The 21,603-nt window shown below is 40.7% G+C and overlaps 2 protein-coding genes across 5 annotated transcripts in view; one reads left to right on the forward strand and one right to left on the reverse strand.

Moving 5' to 3' along the window:
• The window catches only part of LOC134579041 (polycystin-1-like protein 3), a 55,889-nt gene extending 42,764 nt beyond the window's left edge, over positions 1–13,125 (forward strand). Inside the window, exons 24-32 of the mRNA XM_063438172.1 lie at positions 463–648; positions 2,485–2,767; positions 2,979–3,112; positions 4,648–4,775; positions 6,724–6,884; positions 11,650–11,860; positions 12,366–12,467; positions 12,672–12,803; positions 12,880–13,125. Coding sequence (XP_063294242.1) covers positions 463–648; positions 2,485–2,767; positions 2,979–3,112; positions 4,648–4,775; positions 6,724–6,884; positions 11,650–11,860; positions 12,366–12,467; positions 12,672–12,803; positions 12,880–12,999 — 1,457 coding nt within the window. The 3' untranslated portion in view covers positions 13,000–13,125. The remainder of the gene's footprint in view (positions 1–462; positions 649–2,484; positions 2,768–2,978; positions 3,113–4,647; positions 4,776–6,723; positions 6,885–11,649; positions 11,861–12,365; positions 12,468–12,671; positions 12,804–12,879) is intronic.
• Positions 13,126–13,315: 190 nt separating this feature from the next.
• Positions 13,316–20,997, reverse strand: IST1 (IST1 factor associated with ESCRT-III). Of its 4 annotated transcripts, none has more exons than XM_063438676.1 (10): positions 20,910–20,997; positions 20,027–20,126; positions 19,763–19,943; positions 19,552–19,639; positions 19,359–19,442; positions 18,667–18,777; positions 15,073–15,255; positions 14,751–14,864; positions 14,097–14,130; positions 13,316–13,990 (listed from the first exon to the last, which is right to left on the reverse strand). In XM_063438676.1, the coding sequence occupies exons 2-10, from the start codon at positions 20,112–20,114 to the stop codon at positions 13,800–13,802; spliced, it is 1,074 nt and encodes a 357-aa protein (XP_063294746.1). In that variant the 5' UTR covers positions 20,115–20,126; positions 20,910–20,997; the 3' UTR covers positions 13,316–13,799. The 4 variants fall into 4 exon arrangements, with proteins under 4 accessions (XP_063294746.1, XP_063294745.1, XP_063294747.1 ...); XM_063438675.1 differs by having other exon boundaries at positions 20,925–20,996; XM_063438677.1 differs by having other exon boundaries at positions 20,027–20,123; positions 20,925–20,995.
• Between the last annotated feature and the right edge of the window lie 606 nt (positions 20,998–21,603).

Consider the following 21,603-nt stretch of genomic DNA (forward strand, 5'->3'; position numbering starts at 1 on the left):
GGTAAATAAACGTCTCGCAGTCCGATTTGAGACAAATTGTTGCCAGATATAAAAGAGAAAAGAAATAAACTACTAGACAAACAGATCGTCTGTCAGAAAGGGCAAATTATTTCATTGTCCACGTAGATTTTCCCAAGTGTCACAATACTTTAGCAAATATATTTCTTTTTAACTTTAGAGTGTTTGTTTAAGTCATGTTGGCATTTAGTCTTCCTTGAGGTCTTCCGCAGTGCCCACCCATTCCTTATTGCTAGAATTTTGCTAAAATACTATAATATCCATAGTCACACTTGCAAAACTGTCAACCGTGACACATTGAAATAGAATACTTAGTAACCTCTCTCTCTCACACTGCTTTCTTCAGTCTCCTAAGTAGCAATTTATTCAATGCTTAGAAGTGTGCATCTCACCGTTATATGTCAAATATTTGCAATGGGTTCCACTTTTTGTTTGTCCCCTCAGTGCACATCCTGTTCCTCATTACGACAATGATGATGGCATATGCTGACAAAAGCCCTAACGAGTATATTTTATACAGCGCGATGCAGAACAGCTTCTCAACTGCATTCAACAATATTAAAAACATCCAGGACTTCTACAGATGGTCATCGGTGTCACTACTACCAAATCTATACAGCATATACCCCGGTATGTCACTCACTGTCTCCCGGCAGCTTGGCAAGTGTATAGTAACAAGGTACTTTGATGTCCTAGATATATGGTATGCCAACCACTCAAGCATGTACATGGAAACCAGTGACAATACCCATTTAACTTGGGCGTGTTCACTTGAGCATTTACTTTGTTAGGATACTGTGAGTGGAGGTGTCTTGATCCTGTGCACTTTGATGAGAAGACTATGGCATGGTATAGGATAAATGAAATAAGATATCGGCCCAGGCGCTCAATGCAATAGCCAAAAAGCAGCTTTATTAGAGTAAAAACAGTAACGTTTGGACCCTATGGGGCTTTGTGAAGGACTCGTAGGGTCGAAACATTGCTGTTTTTGCTCCAATATAGCTGCTTTTTAGCTATTACCTTTAGTGCCTGGACCGATATCTTATTTCATATATCTACCCTGGGGTTCTGCCATCCTCAGATCCAGTGCACCTTGGCAGCCTGGTGAGTGTGGTTTCCTCTATCTACCTACTAGAGTATTGGATAAAAATTCTAGCCTCTACTGGGAACCCCATTCTAAACATAGCAGTGTGGTGTTTTGTTGTATGGTGGTTTATATATTGGCAGACGCAGCATGCATTTGTCATCATTACATCATCATGGCATATTCCAATTGACGTAAACCAGGTTTGTTTTTGAGGCAGACAGGAGATGGTTTTAGGTATTTGGCATGTAGCTTTATTTCTGTGTTTAGTTTTTCTTTCTTTTTTCTTTATAAAAAAAAAACACGCCCTAGGATAGTCAATCTTTTTGTTTTTGTTTTAAATACTTTATTTATGGGTGACAGCCTTATCCTATACATTACAGATAGTACATAATACAAAGAAGCATACGAGGGCAATTACATATACTGTATACGGAAAGCATTAGTAGGAACACCTGAATGTTAGGTTTGTGAAGACATATCACATTTTTATGTACTTTTTAAACTAGCAACAATAACTAGTATATGCTATTCTTACTGTGAAAGGTATCCTCTGTAATTGTGTATGGCTTACTTTATCCCAAGATGGTAAGTATATATTACATCTAAATTGGTGGACCCTGGTCTTTCCATTGGGTCTTATATGGAGGATCTATTAAGTTCTCATCAAACGTTTAGTTTATGGGAGTAGAAGATAGATAGAATGAAAGAAAGTGAGGAGAGAAACTGAATGAAGAAAGGAATAGTAGAGGTAAGGGGTCGGTAGGGTGAGGCAGCTCCCTGCAGGTTGTTGTACGTTCCAAGTCTTTTCATTTTATTCCGGAGTATATCCCCACGGAAGGGGGGGAAGGAAAATCCATCTTGTCTGTGCACATCAAATTCATCGGTCAGGGACCTGTTCGGCATCTATTGGTCTGCCAGGTAGGAGAGTCAGTCTTTATATAATGTTGTTAGGTTAAACTGTACAACTGCAGTAAACATGGCACATATGGAGTACGTAGAGAGCATAATAATATTATTTATAAGATAGTAAAGGAAATTCATTTTCATAGAAGATTTAATAAAACAACTAATTGTGCTTTAAGTTGGAGTCTATATTTAATTTATCTCATTCGTTTGATGGAACCATTGTGTTCTGGCATCATCAGAAAGAGCAGTAAAAGGGGATAAGAGGTTAAGTGAAATATTAAATTATTCAATGCAAATTTAATGATAAAACAAAATCTTCATATCATACGCATCCTATGTATGAGTCCTCACATGAGTTCGAAAAGTATCCTTGATAAAAAAAATCATCCAGCCGGTAACGGTGTTTTGCTTAGAGTTGTACCAGCACCTGTTGTCTGCTGCTTGAGTCGACTGATTGGTAATTATCCTGTTAGGATTCATCACCGATGGGAACTGCTTCCTGGTGGGCCCACCTCGAATTCGTCAAGTTCGTGTACTCGAGAACAGTTTCGGTAATGCGGATCTTTATAATGCTGAGGACACAAAGAGCTATGGGCCGGGCTGGACTCCTCGCATCAGCAATGATTCTGTCGATGACTGGTGGAAGTACCATACTGGGGATGAATTGGGCGAGTACCCTGTCTGGGCACAGCTGAGCACCTACTCTGGAGGTGGATATTTGGCAAGTCTAGGAATGAACAAGAGCTTTGCATCAAGGTGGGTAGAGCACTGGACTGGACAGAGTTATGGATATACGGAGAGTAGACTTTGCAGCAGTGACGGCGAATCTTAGTATCCCAGGTAAATTTGAACTAAATTTCTCACAAAACATCTGGGATGCATTGGTTGGCCTTCACTGCTTTCAATGCACAAATATGACTTGATGAATGTCACTGACCTTGTCAATCACCTTTTCAATTCTCCACAGAGTTCTCAAGGGGCTCAAAAATAAGAACTGGCTGGACAGTCTCACAAAAGCGGTTTTTGTGGAGTTCAATGTGTATAATGCCAACGTCAACCTCTTCTGTCTAGCAAACCTAATCCTGGAAACCAACATGATTGGTGAGAGGGCTGAACTTGAACACCAATTTGGCCTGAGCATTTTTAATTCCGAGCAGCCCATTGAAAGAGAGTGGGGCCACAGAGGGGCATGTTGTGTCATCACCAATGGCAAGCACAGCCTTCCCAAAATGAGCAAGTTAGTTCCATATGCAAAGCCCTCGGCAAATGGCTAAAGAACTATTACATGGGAATATGCACTGTGTTTGTTTTGTGCTGCATTTTCTGGTGGCTTGTCTCTGGTGTATCCATAAGTGGAGGACAATTTCTCCTATGTATGAGTCCTCACCTCAATTCAAAGAGGGTTCTTTATAAAGAATCGTCAAGTCGGTAACAGGGTTTTGCTTGAAGTTAGAATATTCTGCTTTTCCAAAAGCAAACTTTAGTAGAAAATCTCCTTTTTTATTTCTGGTGTAACTTCAATGTGCAGTTTTCGTTCAGTCTTTAATTTAGTACACCCTGCGGGATGTTTCTCTATCAAGACATCTTCTAAATCAGGGGTCCCCAATCCAGTCATCAAGTACCCCCTACCAAGCAAGGATTTAAGGATTACCCTGTTGTGTCTAAATAGTTTTTTCTTTCTTCTAAAAACACCTTAGACACAATTGGGTAATCCTTAAATCCTGGACTGTTAAGGGGTAGTTGAGAACTGGGTTGGGAACCCCTGTTCTAAATTGAAGTGGTGACTCACACATACTAATCATGGATTTATTTTTAGAGTTCTATGTAATAATTCTTAGCACTGACTCCTTTTAAAGGGACATGCATTACTTTGAGAAAACTGTCTCATTCAAATGCTTTAGTTTTGAATGGGACTGTTGCCTCATTGTGCAGGATGTTTTTTTTCACATTTACCTACTTCTTCTTTCTAATTCTCTCCACACCCAGTGCAGGGGGGAACTAAACTAACCAATCAGGGTCCTATCCCTAGGAATGCTGGAAAAGTGCTTTGGGCATGCCTGACATATTTACACATGTGAAGCTGGAAGGTCTATTGGGTGCAGCTGGGTGGGTAAGAGGGGGCTGAAGAAACTCCCCTATCTGAGAGGCGGACGACCTAAATTCTGACCAAGTTTATAAATGTTTATTACATACTTTCCAAAGTTCTCGTTTCATTTTAAAAAAAATATGTTTAGAAGTGTTTGCTTTCTGGGTTAAAAAAACAATTGTCAAGTGATACATGTCCCCTTAAGTTTTTTTACCTGGTTTTGTTAGTTTGCTTTTTTTTTCCCCACAGGAGCTTTGCGATTGGTGTTTTTGCAGATCCTTGCTAGTTATTGATTATTTGTAGTGGTGATAGTCACTTGCTAAAGGTTATATTTAATGAAGCCGTATGCTCTGACAGCTCATTGCTGCAGCTATTATTTTTTGCTCTTTCTTTTTTCTGTTAAGCCTACAGACAACCGTGTCATATAGAATGTGAACCACGGGAACTAAATAAAAGCAGTATTAGGCAATGTGTCCAGCTAGTTCGAAACTGTTCTCAACTATATTCCACTGTGTAAAAAATGCCCTTTTATTGTCTCTATTCCAATTAGGCCAATTCTGGACGTCGGTCGACCTGCAGATAATGCGTCTTTATCAGAACACGAGTGGAGTCTGGAGCATGCAGTTTGTCAGTGACATATGCTTCATGATTATTCTCCTCTATATTATAATACAGCAGGTACAGTCAGCACTGCATCGAGCATGTCCGTTAAATCGTGCCATTGGTTTTAAAGAATGACACCACCTGCTGACTGTAAATTCTAATATTTAATGTTACTATCATGATGCCATGAAACTAGTGACATTGCCAGTTTATGCAGAGATTGTATAGTGGCCAAAACAACTGTAGCTTAATGAAGCAGTTTTTGTGTATAGTTTATGCATCTCATCTGCAGTCTTTCTGCTTGATTCTCTGCCATTTAGGAGTTAAATAACTTTTGTTACTCCTCCCATGGTTGTGACTCACAGAGCCTGTATGAAAACAACATGGTTTTATTTTCAATCAGATGTAACTTACTTTAAATTTGTTTTTATCTCCTGCTCCATAAATTGAATTTATTCACATACAGGAGGCTCCTGTAGGGTCTAGCAAGTTATTAATAAAGCATAGATAACAAATTCGAAATTAAACAGAAGTTACAATAAAGGAAGTGTAAACATTAGATAAATCTTCACAGGAAGTGTTTAGGAAGGCTGTGTAAGTCACATTCAGGGAGGCGTGGCTAGGGTTCATAAACAAAGGGATTTAACTCCTAAATGGCAGAGGATTGAGCAGTGAGACTACAGGGGCATGATCTATATACCAAAACTGCTTCATCAAGCTAAAGTTGTTTTGGTGCCTTTCAGGATAAGCACTCTAAATTACGTATGTATGGTTTAATTTTTTTTTTTTTTTTTATAAATCTGTTTTATTAGTATGATACGAAGTCAGAGGTTTAAGTTTACAAACACATTCGTAAGCGAGGACTCGCAGGTCCTAATTGCTCGTAACCAGAAAAAGTAGTATACAAAATAAGTGAACTGTTATCATACAGAATTATACATGACATATACAAAGTCGGCAGGGCAGACGTAGTGTTATAAACAGCGTTCAACATATAATGACACCATCCTAATTCGCCACATAACAGAGCGGACAGCCAGAAGTCACCTTGGTGTAATGCTCTACGTGTCTGAAGTGTACATGTATGGTTTAATTTTGTTATGTATGAGTACGTTTGGAAAAGCATGTATTTTGGCCAAAAAATGTAATTAATTTTTTTTTAAAAAGAAAGAAAAAAAACCTGAAATGAACAAATTAAACAAAAAATGATTTGTTTTAAAAATGATCTTTTTTTTTTTTTTTTTTGGCTTTGCATTTACATGAGTGAAAATCAAGGTATTAGGAAAATCATCATGAAATCACTTTAAAGCATTAGAAAGAAACATTAGCTACACTAAATGTAGATGGGAGAAGACAGGAGTCCATGTCAAACATGTCATAGTCAACAATGGATGGAGCCAGCAAAGTTTATCTGATAACAAGTCTAGGGACAGTTATCAGCCTATGAAGAATTCTGTCAAGGATGTATCTGACCCAACATGTCAAGGAATCAAAGGCCAATAGTGGCCACGTCCCTCCTTTAGCCAACATTCCAGTTGGCCATCTGACAAGCATCTTCCTCCAGTTCGAATCAGCACCACTAGCAGGAATACAAGTGAATACAGGCCACTGTTGTGCTAGAAGTAAGAGTTGGTTTAACAGGATTCTCAATTGTGAAGTGATTGGCGTCCATGTTGCCTCTTCACAGGCGTCACGGTGCAATTTGCTCTGGTGAAACTCTGACTTTCTCCCCACCCTGCAAAAGGGTCTATTATAGTATTGTCAAACGGACACTATTGTCATCCACACTCAGATCACTTTATCTCAATGAAGTGATCTGACTGCATAGGCCCTGTCCTTATTAATATGTGTTGCTATGTCTGATCTAAAACTGAAACTGACGCTCTTCCATACTTTTTGAATACACAGTTTTAGATTAGTTAAACAATTATTTACTACAGGACATTAATGTACTATGTGTTTCAGAGCTAAGAATTCCTCTCCATCAACTGCTACCGTTTACACAAAACTATTTCTTGCACAGATTTTACGCCTAAAAACTCAGAAATGGGCCTATTTCTACAGCTCCAAAAACCTGTTGGATCTCGGCATTGCGGCGATCAGCTGCTGTAACACCGGTCTGTACATCAAGCGAATTTTCCTGCGCAGAAAGGCGATGGAGCTCTACCACCAGGACCACGAAAAGTGAGAATTGGCATCCATTCCTTACCTCTCTTTATTAGGGGCTGGCAAAGAGGAATATAAAAAAAAAATCATGTGGCGTAACATATACAAATGATGTTGTAATGTCCATATCCCTTTAGTGTAAAAGATATTGGGGGGGGGGGGGGAGGGGTTGGTTAATTGCCCTCCTCCAGTGTGAGCTGCTGTGTTCCCCGAGTATTCTACAGACAGCAGTTTCATTGTAATGTCCGTATCCCTTTAGTGTAAAAGGTATGGGGGGGGGGGGGGGGGAGGGGGGTTTGGTTAATTAGAAGTTATAAATATTGTGTAAAAACTGTATTCCTCTGCCTGTGATAATTACATTTCCCATTGTGTTCAGTAATCATATCACAGGCAGAGGGGAGGATTTTGTGTGGGAGTGCCTGTGTGTATTGTACGGATTGATTGGTTGTTCTGTAAAACCCTGTGGGCTGAACTGTGTTTGGGAATAAAAGAGGCTGTATGCTATCTCCAAAAGCACATTCAAGGCGTAGGATGAAAACACCGCTGATCTGGGTCTGCCTGGAATGCACCCCTGGTATGCCACGGTGCAGCACCTTACTGGACTCTGGCGATTATTTTTCTGCAGCCCCCCCAATGTTAAAGTAGATGATAGCAAGTTATGTTGTGTTCTTGATCCCACATTAGATTAGCTGTCTTATTGATTCCACACATACTACATAACTGTCTAGTTTTACATTTTTTTTTTTTTTTAATTCTTTATTTTTGCGTGCCAGGGTTAACAGAAAAGCATACATCGCCACAACAGCGGTGATAGACAATATAAAGACAGGTGTTACATCGTTTTGTTATGGTTATCGAGGAACTTTCACATTTTTATAATTTGATAAGGAACACTTATAAAAGGTATAGCACCCATGTGCGTCGCCCGGTTGGAACAGACATTTTAACAGTAGCCGGAGGGGAGCTTCATAATTTCAACAACAGCAAAAAAAAACGGCATTCTCAGTAAAGCGAGCGACACATGTTGGGTGTGCTTAAATAAAATATGGTCTGCTACACAGGGGTAGCTAAAAAGAGGTGAGTGTCGGGAAACAGACCATGTAGTGTTATCCCCCATAGAGGGTTAGTGACACCATAGGGTGTTTGAGAGTTGCTTAAGTTTTCTTGGGGGAGGGTAATTAAAGTACCTGTGGGGCATTTCTGGCGGTGACCAGGGCGCTAAATGATTATCTGGGTGGGATTTTAAGTAGGGTACAGTAAGGCTGGGGTCGCCGGTAGTGTGTGGTCATATGACTCAGCGGGGGTTAGCTCTGATTAGCCTAGTCTAGGAGTGAGCATAGAGATAAAGTATCTCAGTAGCTGGGCAAAAACAATAAAGCACGTCAATAAGTGATGGTCAATTAAAAAACAAACAAACAACAATTAAAATAAACATTAGACTGTAGAAAGTAACAGCGGTGGTATAGTTGGGTACGTCCCATATTAAAGAGAGGCCTTCTCAGCCAGGTTGTCTCCCTGTCGGCATTCTCAGACTTGGAGTCAGGTTAAGTCTCTGGACGACAATGAAGCTTGGGCCGTGCGGGGTGTAAATTCCGGGATTGTGGCTGGGTTTAGGTGAGCTAGTCCTGAACCAGAGGTTGTGCTTGGGGTTAGGATTCCCAGCTTACCCAGTTGTTCTTCCAGCTCCTTCGAGGTGCCCGCACGGAACGTTTCTCCTTGTGCTTGGAATCGGACTGTTCTTGGGTGTCCCCACCGATAGGAGATGTTGTTTGCTCGCAGGAGCTGCAGAAGTGGACGCAGGGAGCGGCGCCATGCTAACGTGTTTCTGGTGATATCTGGAAAGATTTGCAGCGTTGCTCCTTCAAAGTCCAATGAAGACTTCTCTCTCACTGCCGTGAGGAGTAGGGCCTTATCTTGCAGTGATTGGAACCGCACGATGAGGTCTGGCGTTGCGGTTGTCGGTGCGCTCGTGGGCTTCTGCAAGCGAAACACGCCATCGAGCTTAATTGCCTTCGCTTGTTTGTGAGGGATGAGTGCAGCAAAGAATCGCCGTAGGAAATGTGGCAGGTCAGAAGTCTCCAGCATCTCCGGCACACCTCTGATCTTGAGGTTGTACCTTCGTCGCACATCCTCCATAGCGTCAAGCTTATTCATGGCGGTACCTTGCGCCTGCTCCAGTTCTTCAATCTTCTTCTCAGCCCTGGTTAATCTCGAGTCATGGGCACTGCGCGCCACCTCAAGCTGGGCGATCTTTGTTGTAGCGCCCTCCATGGCTTTTTGGAAGTGGGCCATGTCTCCCGCTATGTTGGTGCGGAGCTCCGCAAGCATTGTTTTCAGCTGAGTGGCGGTGACTGGTTCTCTATTTTCTGGGTTGCTTGTTCTGGGACCCGTGCGAAGTCTGAGGGCAGCTCCCTCCTCCGGCTCGGCATAAAAGTCGTCAGATGAGTACGAGGAACCTTCCTCGAGGGACGCCATCTTGTCCCATGCGGCCTTCTGTGTGTTGCGGAGCATCTCGCCTATGTCTCGGCTCGGTATGCCTATGTCCGCTTTAGGCTTTTTATTTTTTCGACCCATAGTGGTGTGGGTGCTTAGGGCAGGGTGGGTAGCCCGTTTGTTCGCCAAGTAGCCTTAGAAAAATAGCCTTTTAGGGCAAGTTATAGCAGAGCTCGGAAAAGTGTGGCCGCTCTGGTTCGCTGCTAGGCTCCGCCCCCTAGTTTTACTTTTGATACTGCTCTGACTCTCAAACCTACCAAGTACAGGCCTCCACTTACTAAACGCATAACATAACGGCTATGTATATAAAATGAATCACCCTTATCGTTACAGAGCAACCTTATAAGCATAGCGTGTTAACCTCTCGCTCACCACCATCTATTTTACTAAGTTTAATGTTAGGCACACAGCCTGTTTATTCAATGCCAAAACGTGCTGTCCAATGTGTACCTCACTTGTATTTGCCCTCTATGATATAAGATATGCAGAATGTGCGCTTAGACAGCCAGACGGTTTTATTAACCCTTGACAGCCATGCATGTTTTCTAGCAGTATTTTTATTTTACTCCCTAATCGTACCGCAGCGCACACAATACTTCTTGTTCCAACCTGTAATTAACTTAGCTGTAACAATTCTTTAAACACTGCAGTAGGACTCAGCAAAAAACTTAACTCACACACAAGCAAACCTACATTGCGGTAGCGTTTCACCATCGTTAAGCCTGTTATATTGCTCCAGCTTATTTGTTTTTTAAAATAATGTGCACATAATCTTGCCACTGCTAAGCTTGTATAGATATATGAAAGTACGCTGATGTGGCGTCAGATACTGTCATGTACCTGCCTTACCTAAGCACCTTCTCAGGAGCATATTTTCAAGAGCAACAACTTTTATTATACACATACCTAAAAAAAAAAAAAACTAAAAAAAAAAGAGGCTGTATGGGCCAGGACAGGGAGTTCCTGCTTTACCCTCAAAGTGAAGTGTCGTCTCATTATTGGGGGAGGATTTATTGCATGCTGTTCCAGTTTGACTGCTAGGAGTGTAAACCTATTCGTATGGTTTGTCCTATTCGGCTGTATACAGCATTCATTTGCTTGAGAGAATTTACATGTTTCTACGGTTCGGTGGTTGTGGTGTCTGCTGCAGTGCTTGGAGTCCTCAGGAAGCGCTAGGAGCATCCTTCAACGGAGGTACCCAGGCGGGGTGCCAGGCGATCCGTTATATGAGGTACCTTCAAAAACTTTGTACAAGAATGGTTTTAACCCCCAGAAAACTCTGATTTTACTCATGATCTTTCCAGTCATGTCTATTCCCCATTACCCTCCCTCCTCTTCTGTTCTTAGGTGAACTCCGAGACACGCATATTAGTCCTACACTAAATAAGGGATGAGTGAGGCTTTACAGAATTTGGTTTTCATTTAACTGGCTATGGCTTAATACATTTAATTTTAGCCTTATTCATCGCTGGTATCCATACTTGGCATAGACAAGCAGCACTTTTGTAGCAGATGCCCGAGTGCAAGCAAAAACATTTTAGCGGAAATGTGTCCGTGCCAGAACGTGGAAGTTATACAGAGGTAAGTATGGCTTATACTTACCTCCACGGCACTCCTCGTCTCAGTTACTGCTTTAATCGAGTTTACTGGGGTGAGGAAATGAAGAACTCTCACACTGGGAGAACTGACAGATCCTATCTAAAAGGCATTTTATTTTCCCATGATCATTCCTTCATTGGTCTAAGGCAGTGTTTCCCAACCCAGTCCTCAAGGCACACCTACCAGTCCAGGATTTAAGGATTACCCAGTTTTGTCTAAGGTGTTATTTCTTTTTTTTCTAAAAACACCTTAGACAAAACTGGGTAATCCTTAAATCCTGGACTGGTAGGTGTGCCTTGAGGACTGGGTTGGGAAACACTGGTCTAAGGCATGTGTGAGCATCCCTGAATCACTGAATTGTTGCGAATTCTAACGATTTTTGCTATGTCTTGCACTGCCTGATGGTTAAGCCCACTTTTCTTTAGCCTAGCTCTGCATTCCCAAACATACCTGAATATCCTGCAAACCTGCAGGTGCCTCCATGTACTAAGCATTAAATGATGGCCAGCCAGGGGGTCCTTAGAATAGATTGAAACGATGCTGGTGGGTCAATGTCAGTTAATAACAATAAATAACCAGGTCTGCAGCCTTTTTTCCCCCAAAAATAGTCATGTGGTTTCCTGTTCACTTTCTGCTTACCTGTAATGCCTTTTATCCTAATGGATTAACATGTACCTTTCTGACCTAACAGGTTTGTCAGTTTATACGAGATAGCCACTGTGGACTCTGCCTACACCTATGGGACTGCATTCTTAGTTTCGCTTATGACAGTCAAACTCTGGCGCCTCCTGAGCTTGAATCCAAATTTGCATCTAATTATGATAACTTTCCGCAAAGCCTGGAATGAAATTGGTGGCTTCCTGTTCACTATTCTTATTCTACTTGTGGCGTATTCCGTCTCGGTAAGATTCCACTGCCACTCGAATAAGTTGGGGAAAAGAAATATATATATATATATATAAAAATCAGGACTAAATATCAGAAGTGAATAGCATCAAACTGGTCTAGTCACCAAACTGGGAAATAGAGAATATAACATTTTAGGCCAGTTGGAGAATTGTTTAATTCCGCTATTTTGGTAAGATTTTTAACTCCTTGGCCAATTCCCCCCAAAAATGGTTTATTCAGTTATCCTGTTGTTTACTTGTTAAATTAAGAATTGACAAAGAACTGCAATTTTTAGGGTAAAACAGTAAAGCAAACAAAACTGTCAGTTAAAGGGAATTCGGAGTCCCTAGTCAATTCTTCACAAAACCCAATTAAGTGAATAAACATGAGATATGTACGACTACACAAGCAGTTTAATAGCTTGAGCGGTAATTCAGAAATGGTCGCAAGACTCATAACAGCCTTTTCATTCAGACTTTACTTGAACGATGGATTATAGTTTTGTTTTATTTGTTTCAGTGTAACCTTCTCTTTGGATGGAGCATTTACGCCTACCGAACCTTCTTTGATTCCATCGTCACCATTATCGGCCTGCTAGTTGGCATATTTAATTTTGACATGGTAAGAGACATTTCCTGTATCTCACCACATCCTGAATTAATGTGTTGCAATCATCCACAAAGGTTTGATCAAAAGTCTAACAAGTACGATCACAGAAATGACCATTTATCCCAGCATTGTGGTTCGACAAGTGTATTTGAACTATTGATTGTGGCCAGATGCAAATCCCAGATGACAGTAAATGTATTCCTTATTTTTCTGCAGGTTTTAGACCTCGATTCCGTTCTAGGTTCGATGCTCATCTTCACATGTGTCATTCTCTTAGTATTTGTGATCTTGAACATCTTTCTTTCTGCTTTACTCGATGTCTTCTCTAAAGAGCGTCAGTGCCCAACGGTAAGTAGGACTAATTTACTCCATGGTGTGCGCAGACGGGTTATTTTTTTTAATAACAATTCCTTTTCTCCTTTAGCACTTTGAAGAGAAGGAAATTGTGGACCTGCTCTTTGTGAGACTGTCAGGGCTGCTTGGGCTACAGAAAAAGCCAGAAACTTCAGACGATGACTCAACGGAGAAGGACAAGAAGATGTGAGCTTTTTAAACTACCATCATGTTCTAAGCTTAGGCAAATAAAGGTGCCATTGCGTGACGGCATCTCAAGTGTAAAGCTTTCACAATAATAAAGGACTTTTTGTTGGAAATTTTTGTTGAAATTGCTCATTACCTTGCATAAGAGTCAAGGAAAACCCAATGTTTATCAAATTAATGAAATATATTAGATACCTACAAGAATGCAGAGTCGTACTATCCGTGGTATAAAGGATTGCTCAATCAAGGTCCTAAATTACCTGCATTTTGCCTGATCAGAATAACAGATAGAACAAAAAAAAAAAAAAAAAAAGTAATCCTTAGTTCAAAAGGCCACAGCTTTATTTTTAAGAAGGGCAAACAAAACAAGCCTTACACGAACCTGGAAATGTTATGTACAAAGGTTAGAAAATCAGAAGTCCAAGCATAGTAAAGGTGTTAGGAAAGAAAACCCGTGTGTCCCAAGAAAGCGTATGCATCTCCTGTAGTGTTTCACAGGCAGACCAATAATATAAGGGGATATGGCAATGACTGGGTCCATGAACAGCTTGTTAGGACAGACATACAAAAGACTTAGGTTCATCCTCATAGTCATATGCATCATCAACAAAACTGTTTTTTTAGATGGGGACAAAAATAAAAAAAGTGCACTAAGACATCCCTCTCTCGGAGGCTGCACATGCAATACCAAACGCACTGCTCTTTGTGTGATTCAAAATGAGTACTTTAATTTAGTTTATACAAAAAAAAAAAAAAGAGCAGATAGGGTTATGCCTGTTGGTAGGAGAGAGGAGAAAATGCCATTTAGGTTTTCTTTTTCAGCTCTTCAAATCTGCGAGATAGATCATCAAAATCTATATCTTCAGAAGAGGAATTTCCAACGCCTGCAGAGGAGGCAGGCAGCGTGTCTGGAACAGATGGTAACTCCGGAAGGACAAACGTATCTGGCATCTTTGTCCGTGGCTTGGCAACTGGTACCCCATTATTAGCTGGACCTAGATATTCGAACAAACAGGGCATTAATTAATGTGACAAATAACCCATGGTTTCCTAAGGTGATATAGGAAACCAACATTACAACCCACAGTCCCACCTACTTACCAGTTTGTGGAGCAGCAGATGGTCCACTCTCAATCTGTAGAGATAAATTTGCATCAAAACAGGACTATAGGCAAAATTTATATTAAACCCTATGAAGGCCGATGTGCACATCTAACAAACTAGATTATAGTCTAAATCATGGTTCTAGACTAAAAGCAGTAGTTATAATCAGGTCATTAGTTAATCAATTCAGAATATTTAGAAGAGGATAGGTATAAACATGCTAACATTTAAGAAAGACTAATGGCTTCTTTGACAGTTTGCCCCATGGACCAAGGTCTTCCATGGACTCCATGCTTTATGGTGTTATCTTTTTCGAATTGAAAGTTAAAAAAAAATTAAATAAAAAAAAAAAAAAACACGTGGGAGAAAACCTGATTAGTTATCATTTTATGCTGAGGATTTTTAAGGGAACAGGTAAGGGAGATGGAACTTCAGAGACAGAACTAATTTTATTTTTTTTTATATTAGAGACTGAAATAGCAAGAAGTGCTGTGAAAGTGTATGAAGACAACTTAGGTCCACAGTATGCTGACCACAATACACTACACACATTTATGTGGAGAGCAATGGCCCACCACAATAGAACCACTGAGAAAAATTTTTAGACAGATAAAGGTTTCTAGTACAAGAGCAAAGAACTTTCTGACTTACAGAGTCATAAGTGGGTGGCAATGATGGTATTTCAGGAGGCACTCCGCCCATTGGCGGTGGATTCAGGTTTCCAAAAGGCTGGAACATACCTCCAGGAGGTCCATTGAACTTCTCCTGTAATAAAGTGAGCACAAGTTAAGACCACTAAAATGAAGTCATAAAGACCAGAATTTTCATTGGCATCTGCTCTCCTGACAGAGTTTAAGAACCCACTAATACTGTATATCGTTGAGCAATGGTTCACCCTGAATATATGGACCATATGTGATTTAAGAATAAAAGTTTCAAAGATAGATATGACTTCCTGTGGTCAGATACGTACCGGCGCAGTAGGTGGTGGGTAAGCAAAGGGTATGTTGGGGGCTGGCATCGGCATTGACATTGGCATGCTTGGAATGGTAGGTAAACCAAACCCACCACCTCCACTACCTCCGCCACCCCTTCTAATATCATCTGTAAATCCCACATCTATGAGATCAGCCTCAACTCCGGCAGGGACCTCTCCCTTAAAGTAAAAAAAAAAAAAAAAACAATCAGATTTTATATAAAGAAACTAAGCTTACTCTTGCATTGCTTTAGATAACACAGTGAATGCAACACAATGAGACATTCAAATTGGCAAGAGGAAAGGCATAAATACACTTGTAAGAGAGCAAGAGGAAAAAAAAAAATATAACATTTGAGATACTATTAAACATAGGCACTTATATCCCAGTCCATTTTAGTGCTCAGAAATATACTGTTTTTTAGAGGGCAAAAGGGGCATTAATTCGATGTGACATATACATAGATAAATTCTTATGAATTATAAAACAAATGCCAAAAATGGGGGAAAAACCACATTTTTTTCCACAGTTTTGGCAATAATAGCGTGTGCATAATATAATATGTCCAGCTTAGAAATAGTAATTCAAAATAAATTAATTTATGTGTCTTGATTTATAGACTACATGATATGTGTAGGATTTCAGCTTATTTTGAAAGTTACAGGTCACACAATACAAGGACTAAAATAAAATTTAAATGTGAAATAATTTTAGAAGTTGGTATATTTGTCTTGTAGGTTTAGTAGCCATCACATAAAACAAAATTGCCACACAAAAGTATATATTTATATAAAGTAGACATCACAGGCTATTTACCAAAGGTTATTTTTACACTTTTTAAATAGCCATTTCATCGCCAATCTCTGCTAAATATTGGAGTAAAATTGTGTTTTTTCCCCTCTATTTTGGCATATACACATATAACACGTTTTTTGTAATGTGTGTAGCGTAAAGCTGGTGTGTGCTATTCCTGTACAGAATCCCATATTGTGTTCAGCTACATCTGCTGATTATAACGATACCCCCATTGTATTAGCAGTAGAAAGAGGGAAGTTCTCATGCCATTGTACAGAACACTGGTGAGACCTCACTTGGAGTATTGTACGCAGTACTGGAAACCGTATCTTCAGAAGGATATTGATACCTTAAAGAGAGTTCAGAGAAGGGCTACTAAACTGGTTCATGGATTGCAGGATAAAACTTACCAGGAAAGGTTAAAGGCTCTTAACATGTATAGCTTGGAGGAAAGACGAGACAGGGGGGATATGATAGAAACATTTAAATACATAAAGGGAATCAACACAGTAAAGGAGGAGACTATATTTAAAAGAAGAAAAACTACCACAACAAGAGGACATAGTCTTAAATTAGAGGGACAAAGGTTTAAAAATAGTAGATGGAAGTATTACTTTACTGAGAGGGTAGTTGATGCATGGAATAGGCTTCCAGCTGAAGTGGTAGAGGTTAACACAGTGAGGGAGTTTAAGCATGCATGGGATTGGCATAAGGCTATCCTAACTATAAGATAAGGACAGGGACTAATGAAAGTATTTAGAAAACTGGGCAGACTAGATGGGCCGAATGGTTCTTATCTGCCGTCACATTCTATGTTTCTACACTGAACACGGAAGCGCAGGGAGAGGGATCAGAAGCCCATGCAGCACGTGTGATCACAGCTGCAGGGACAGCGTGATCGGGTGCTCCCGGTTTGCCTCGAATACCAAAGCAGACCGGAGGAGCGTTAACGCCGCGATCTGGGGTAAACTTTAGTAAATGACGGAAATTTTCCGTCATGTGTCTTTAATGGTAGGTCTGCCTTGACCGAAAATTTCCGTCAAGCGTCATTAAGGGGTTAACTTTACCCACCAGTTGCATTGCCTGCATGTATTTTTTTGTATTATACACATCTAGGCCTTTTTGTTTGCCTGATAAGGTGTACTAATGGATGCAAAATGTATATAAAATATTAAAGATTATTATCTAGATACACACACACACACACACACACACACCTCTCTTGGAGCTAATCCATTGATGGTTGGTTTTTCCTTTTTCCATAGTGAATCTCAATTGCAACTAACTCATACTTTATAACACTTGTATTTGTGTAGGCATAGTTATTTGCAGCAATGTATAATTCAGCTTTTGACTGCTGTATTGAATTCAGTAATAAGTTATTTTATCACTGATATATTTGCTCTTCACATGCCTACAAACTACAAATGTTTTTTTTTAAAGGGACACTATAGGCACCAAGAGTGCTTTAGCTCATTTAAGTGGTCTGGGTGCATAGTCCCAGGTCCCTTAATCCTGCAAAGGTAATTATTTCTTTGCAGCAGAGCCCGAACCAGCACCGAGGGACATTGTCACTGGAACAAGGTATGTGACATAAGTGATTTCTTCTGCACCGTGGGGGGAGGGGACACATACGAGGAGGGCACTGTAGGGACCTTTATACAACTTTATTTTCCTGGCACTATAGTTTCTCTTTAAACATTTCTCCAGGTGAGTTTTCTTCCTGTGTTAATTTTGCTTTTGTATTATTTCTTATTATTCATTATGCTTTACATTCTATGCACTTTTTATTTATGTGTAGTTAGATTTGTTTCCCATTAATGGTCGTTGGTTGAGGATGTCTTGTTTAATCATCCTCTTTGGTGGGATGAAGGTTAATGTTGCTCCCTGATTAACTGACCGTTGAGATATATGTTTAAATACCCCAGTAGGATATTACCATGTTATGTCTAAGATTAAGTGCCAAACGGTACGAAACATGTTCAGTTACTCCCCTGGAAGATGCCTGTGTGTTTTATGCTGCTATGTTCCTATGTCTTTTTTTTCTTTTTAGACAATCCTAATAAAAGTTATGTTTTCTTAAATGGTTTACTATATTTGTTAGTAGGTGTATCCATTTTCTCATTGGTGGCTGCTGAAACAATGGTGATGGGAGGTGATCTCAGCGCTAGGTTTATGTCTTGCTTACTTCATTCACTATCTGTCGTTCTGTTTATCTTTGTGTACATTTTTTGACTTGTATGAGCCTTGGCATATACCTTTTTATGCAATGAATAAAGGACAATTTTGAGATGCCGTTCTGGTTATTTATATTTTACTTATTATTATATTGCTGACTTTGATATCAGCTGGCAGAGCAGTAGAATATAGTCTTTTCCATTCCATATTGACGATCACATTTTTGATCAATCAAGTGTATAGGTCATGTTCCAAATGATGATTTAAAAATAAAATACACATTCTATATATAAAAATACATTCATTTCTGTGTTACGTTTCCAAGATACTTGTGCAGGGGGAGTGTCCTGTCCACAAATGAAACCAGCCTAGGAAGCATTAAACTGCACAATGAAAAGAAGGCGAGGTACGAACTCAGAGGGAGTGGACGTTACCACGAGGGTAGGGCCAGAAGGAGAGAAAATGTTACTGCAAACAATCCGAGGCAAAAGCAACAGAGATAATATCGCAGAATTTTCTCCAGAGAACAGAAACAGGAGGCAGCTTCGACAAGAGTGTTAAACGTGACAGAGAACACTGGCGCAGAAACACATAAAATGCCCATATAATATACTCACCATAACCACCGAATCCGGTTCATATGGCACATTGTAGTTCTTTGCGATCTCGATCAGGTATCGCTCTACAAGGATTTTTGGAGGAGCCTCAACGCTCAGTTTGTGCATGAGCTGCAGGAGAGTGAGAAAACAGACTGTGTAATTAATTTGCTCCCAGCAACCTTAAACAAACACTCCATTTAAGTTATTGTATACAGTTTTTAAGGTTTACTAGATATAATCTGAAAGAAAACATGAATGCATTTATTTCTGCGTGCTTGCTTTAGTTGTGTATAGAAAAACATCTTGTAGAAGCTGCAGACCTGCTGTCTGCAGCATCTGCAAGTCCTCCCTGTTAGCCCCAGTACAGACTGAGAAACATCAATTAAAGGCTTCTTAAGTCTCTGTGCTGGAGCAGCGAGCATGCGTACTCAACCGTAGCTTTTCAATGTTTCTCAGCAAGTAACTCAGCACGCCTGCCACTTTCGTTAGTTCTGTGGAGTTAATGGAAGCAAAAAAACACTTCCCTGCCTGTTGGTGTTTCTGCCCCCAGTTACAAAAACACGCAGATTTCTTTTTACAAACTGATGAAAAAATGACAGACTTCAGACAGCTAAAGGGCTCTTTATGCCTGGAGTATTGGACATATCAGTTTTCCTCCAGAAGAAACAACGGCTGTCACAGTAACAAACATAATGAACTGTGCTACATACCCGGTCATTGACTGTACCAATCTGGTTTGTCCTGCACAGTTTACCATACTCCTTGCTGTACTTCGCACACAGCTGATCAGCCACCTGTAAAAACAAAAAAAGATCAATGGTGAAACATGGGACAACCACGGAAATGACTCCTGTTCCCACTATACGTATTGTTCTGATTTTAACATTTTTCTATGACACTTACAATCTTCAGCTCAGAGACTTCAGTCTGGAGACGTGGGGCAGCCCAGATCAGTGTGGAAACAGCTTCAGCCAAACCAGGATCCAGTTCCCTAAACAAGAATCAATTTGATGCTTTAAATCCATCCCACTACAGAGGGCAACAATGTTAAACTATTTAACGGTAAACCCATTCAAAGCTAAATGATACCACCTCACTGCAGGCAGACCCTTACTTCATGGACTGGATGAGACCATATCGAGCCAGCAGCAGATCACAGTACAACTCCAATATCTCCATGGCTTCAACGAGGTAATCTTCCCGAATAATGTGTTCCACGCGGATCCGTGCTCGCTCATCCTTCCCAGAGGACAAGTAATCTGCAATCTCCTTCCTGGCTTTCTGTGCCAACTCAGCTGAGGGTGCAGAGAAATATTTAAAGACATCCTGCCCTTTTTCCAGAGCAGTCAAACAGACTCCTGCATCACGTTTTACTCACTTTTCTTCTTTTCCAACAATTTCAGTCGATTTATCACCAGCCTCAAATTCACCCGAAGCCGCTCAGCTTTAAACCCAGAGCCAAGCATGGTGCTAAGCTACTGAAATAAGAAAAACAAAATATCAATTGAAACAGAATGAGAAAAATAAAAAATATAACAATTTACCACATTATTCCGGTCTGGGGGGGGGGTTATATTACATTATTCCTGTCTGGGGGGGGGGGGGGGGGGAGGGGGAGGGGGGGTTATTACATTATTCCTGTCGGGGGGGGGGGGGGGTTATATTACATTATCCCTTTCTGGAGGGGGGGGGTATATTACATTATTCCTGACTGGGGGGGGGGGGTTATATTACATTATTCCTGTCTGGGGGGGGGGGGTTATATTACATTATTCCTGTCTGGGGGGGGGGAGGTTATATTACATTATTCCTGTCTGGGGGGGGGGGGAGGTTATATTACATTATTCCTGTCTGGGGGGGGGGGGAGGTTATATTACATTATTCCTGTCTGGGGGGGGGGGGGGGGGTTATATTACATTATTCCTGTCTGGGGGGGGGTTATATTACATTATTCCTGTCTGGGGGGGGGGGGGGGGTTATATTACATTATTCCTGTCTGGGGGGGGGGGGGGGGTTATATTACATTATTCCTGTCTGGGGGGGGGGGGGGGGTTATATTACATTATTCCTGTCTGGGGGGGGGGGGTTATATTACATTATTCCTGTCTGGGGGGGGGGTTATATTACATTGTTATTATTATCATATAATAAAGTTTGTAGCTGATGGTGAATTACTATTATTAACCCTTTAATGAGGATAGCAGTGTGGCCCCCGGGCCCATTACTCAAAGCCCCTGGGAGGGCAGATATAAAGGACCAACCGGCCGGACACTCACCGCCAGTCACTCGGCCGCCGCACTATTTTCCTTCCTCCTCTTTGTGTCGGACTAGCCGTCATCCCGTCAGGTGACAGCAGGCAGTCAGGTGAGCGTGAGTCACAGTAAGTCATCACTTCCGGCGGCCATCTTTACTGAGGGCAAGGCTGCTTCCAGGAGGAGACCATGCCCTATCTCTCTATGGCTTCACTAAACACACAATGAGAGAATAAAACACAATATAGGCTAAAAGGAGCAGTTTGTATAAATGTCTCCATCTCAGCTCTGCTCACAGCTTGGCTATTACCATTCACATTACTGTAATTCTCTGTTTATTAAATATGAATCCACATAAAACAGACAGACAGACAGAGGAATCACATGGTGTATCTAGAAATGCTTTATATAAATATAAAAACTATATATCAGTAAAGTAGCACTTCAAATAATGCGGATTGAATGTATTTCCCCATGGTTGTCTGTGTATCACAGTGAATACCATGTCCTCACTAAAGAGCAAATAAAATACCTAGGCCATGTGTATCCACTGGGTGAGGGTATTTTATTGTGTCTCTGTGTGAGGGTATTTCATTGTGTGTCTCTGTGTGAGGGTATTTCATTGTGTCTCTGTGTTAGGGTATTTTATTGTCTGTCTCTGTGTGAGGGTATTTTATTGTCTGTCTCTGTGTGAGGGTATTTC

This window comes from Pelobates fuscus, chromosome 12 (genome assembly GCF_036172605.1).
Source record: "Pelobates fuscus isolate aPelFus1 chromosome 12, aPelFus1.pri, whole genome shotgun sequence".
Lineage (NCBI taxonomy): Eukaryota > Metazoa > Chordata > Amphibia > Anura > Pelobatidae > Pelobates > Pelobates fuscus.

What these genes read in the sequence shown, in the direction of transcription:
- IST1 (XM_063438676.1), bottom strand. Translation starts at nt 20,114, where the DNA reads ATGCTTGGCTCTGGGTTTAAAGCTGAGCGGCTTCGGGTGAATTTGAGG. An exon ending in ATTGTTGGAAAAGAAGAAAA is followed by an intron (nt 19,944 to 20,026) that starts GTGAGTAAAACG and finishes CTGCACCCTCAG; the next exon opens with CTGAGTTGGCACAGAAAGCC. An exon ending in GGTCTCATCCAGTCCATGAA is followed by an intron (nt 19,640 to 19,762) that starts GTAAGGGTCTGC and finishes ATTCTTGTTTAG; the next exon opens with GGAACTGGATCCTGGTTTGG.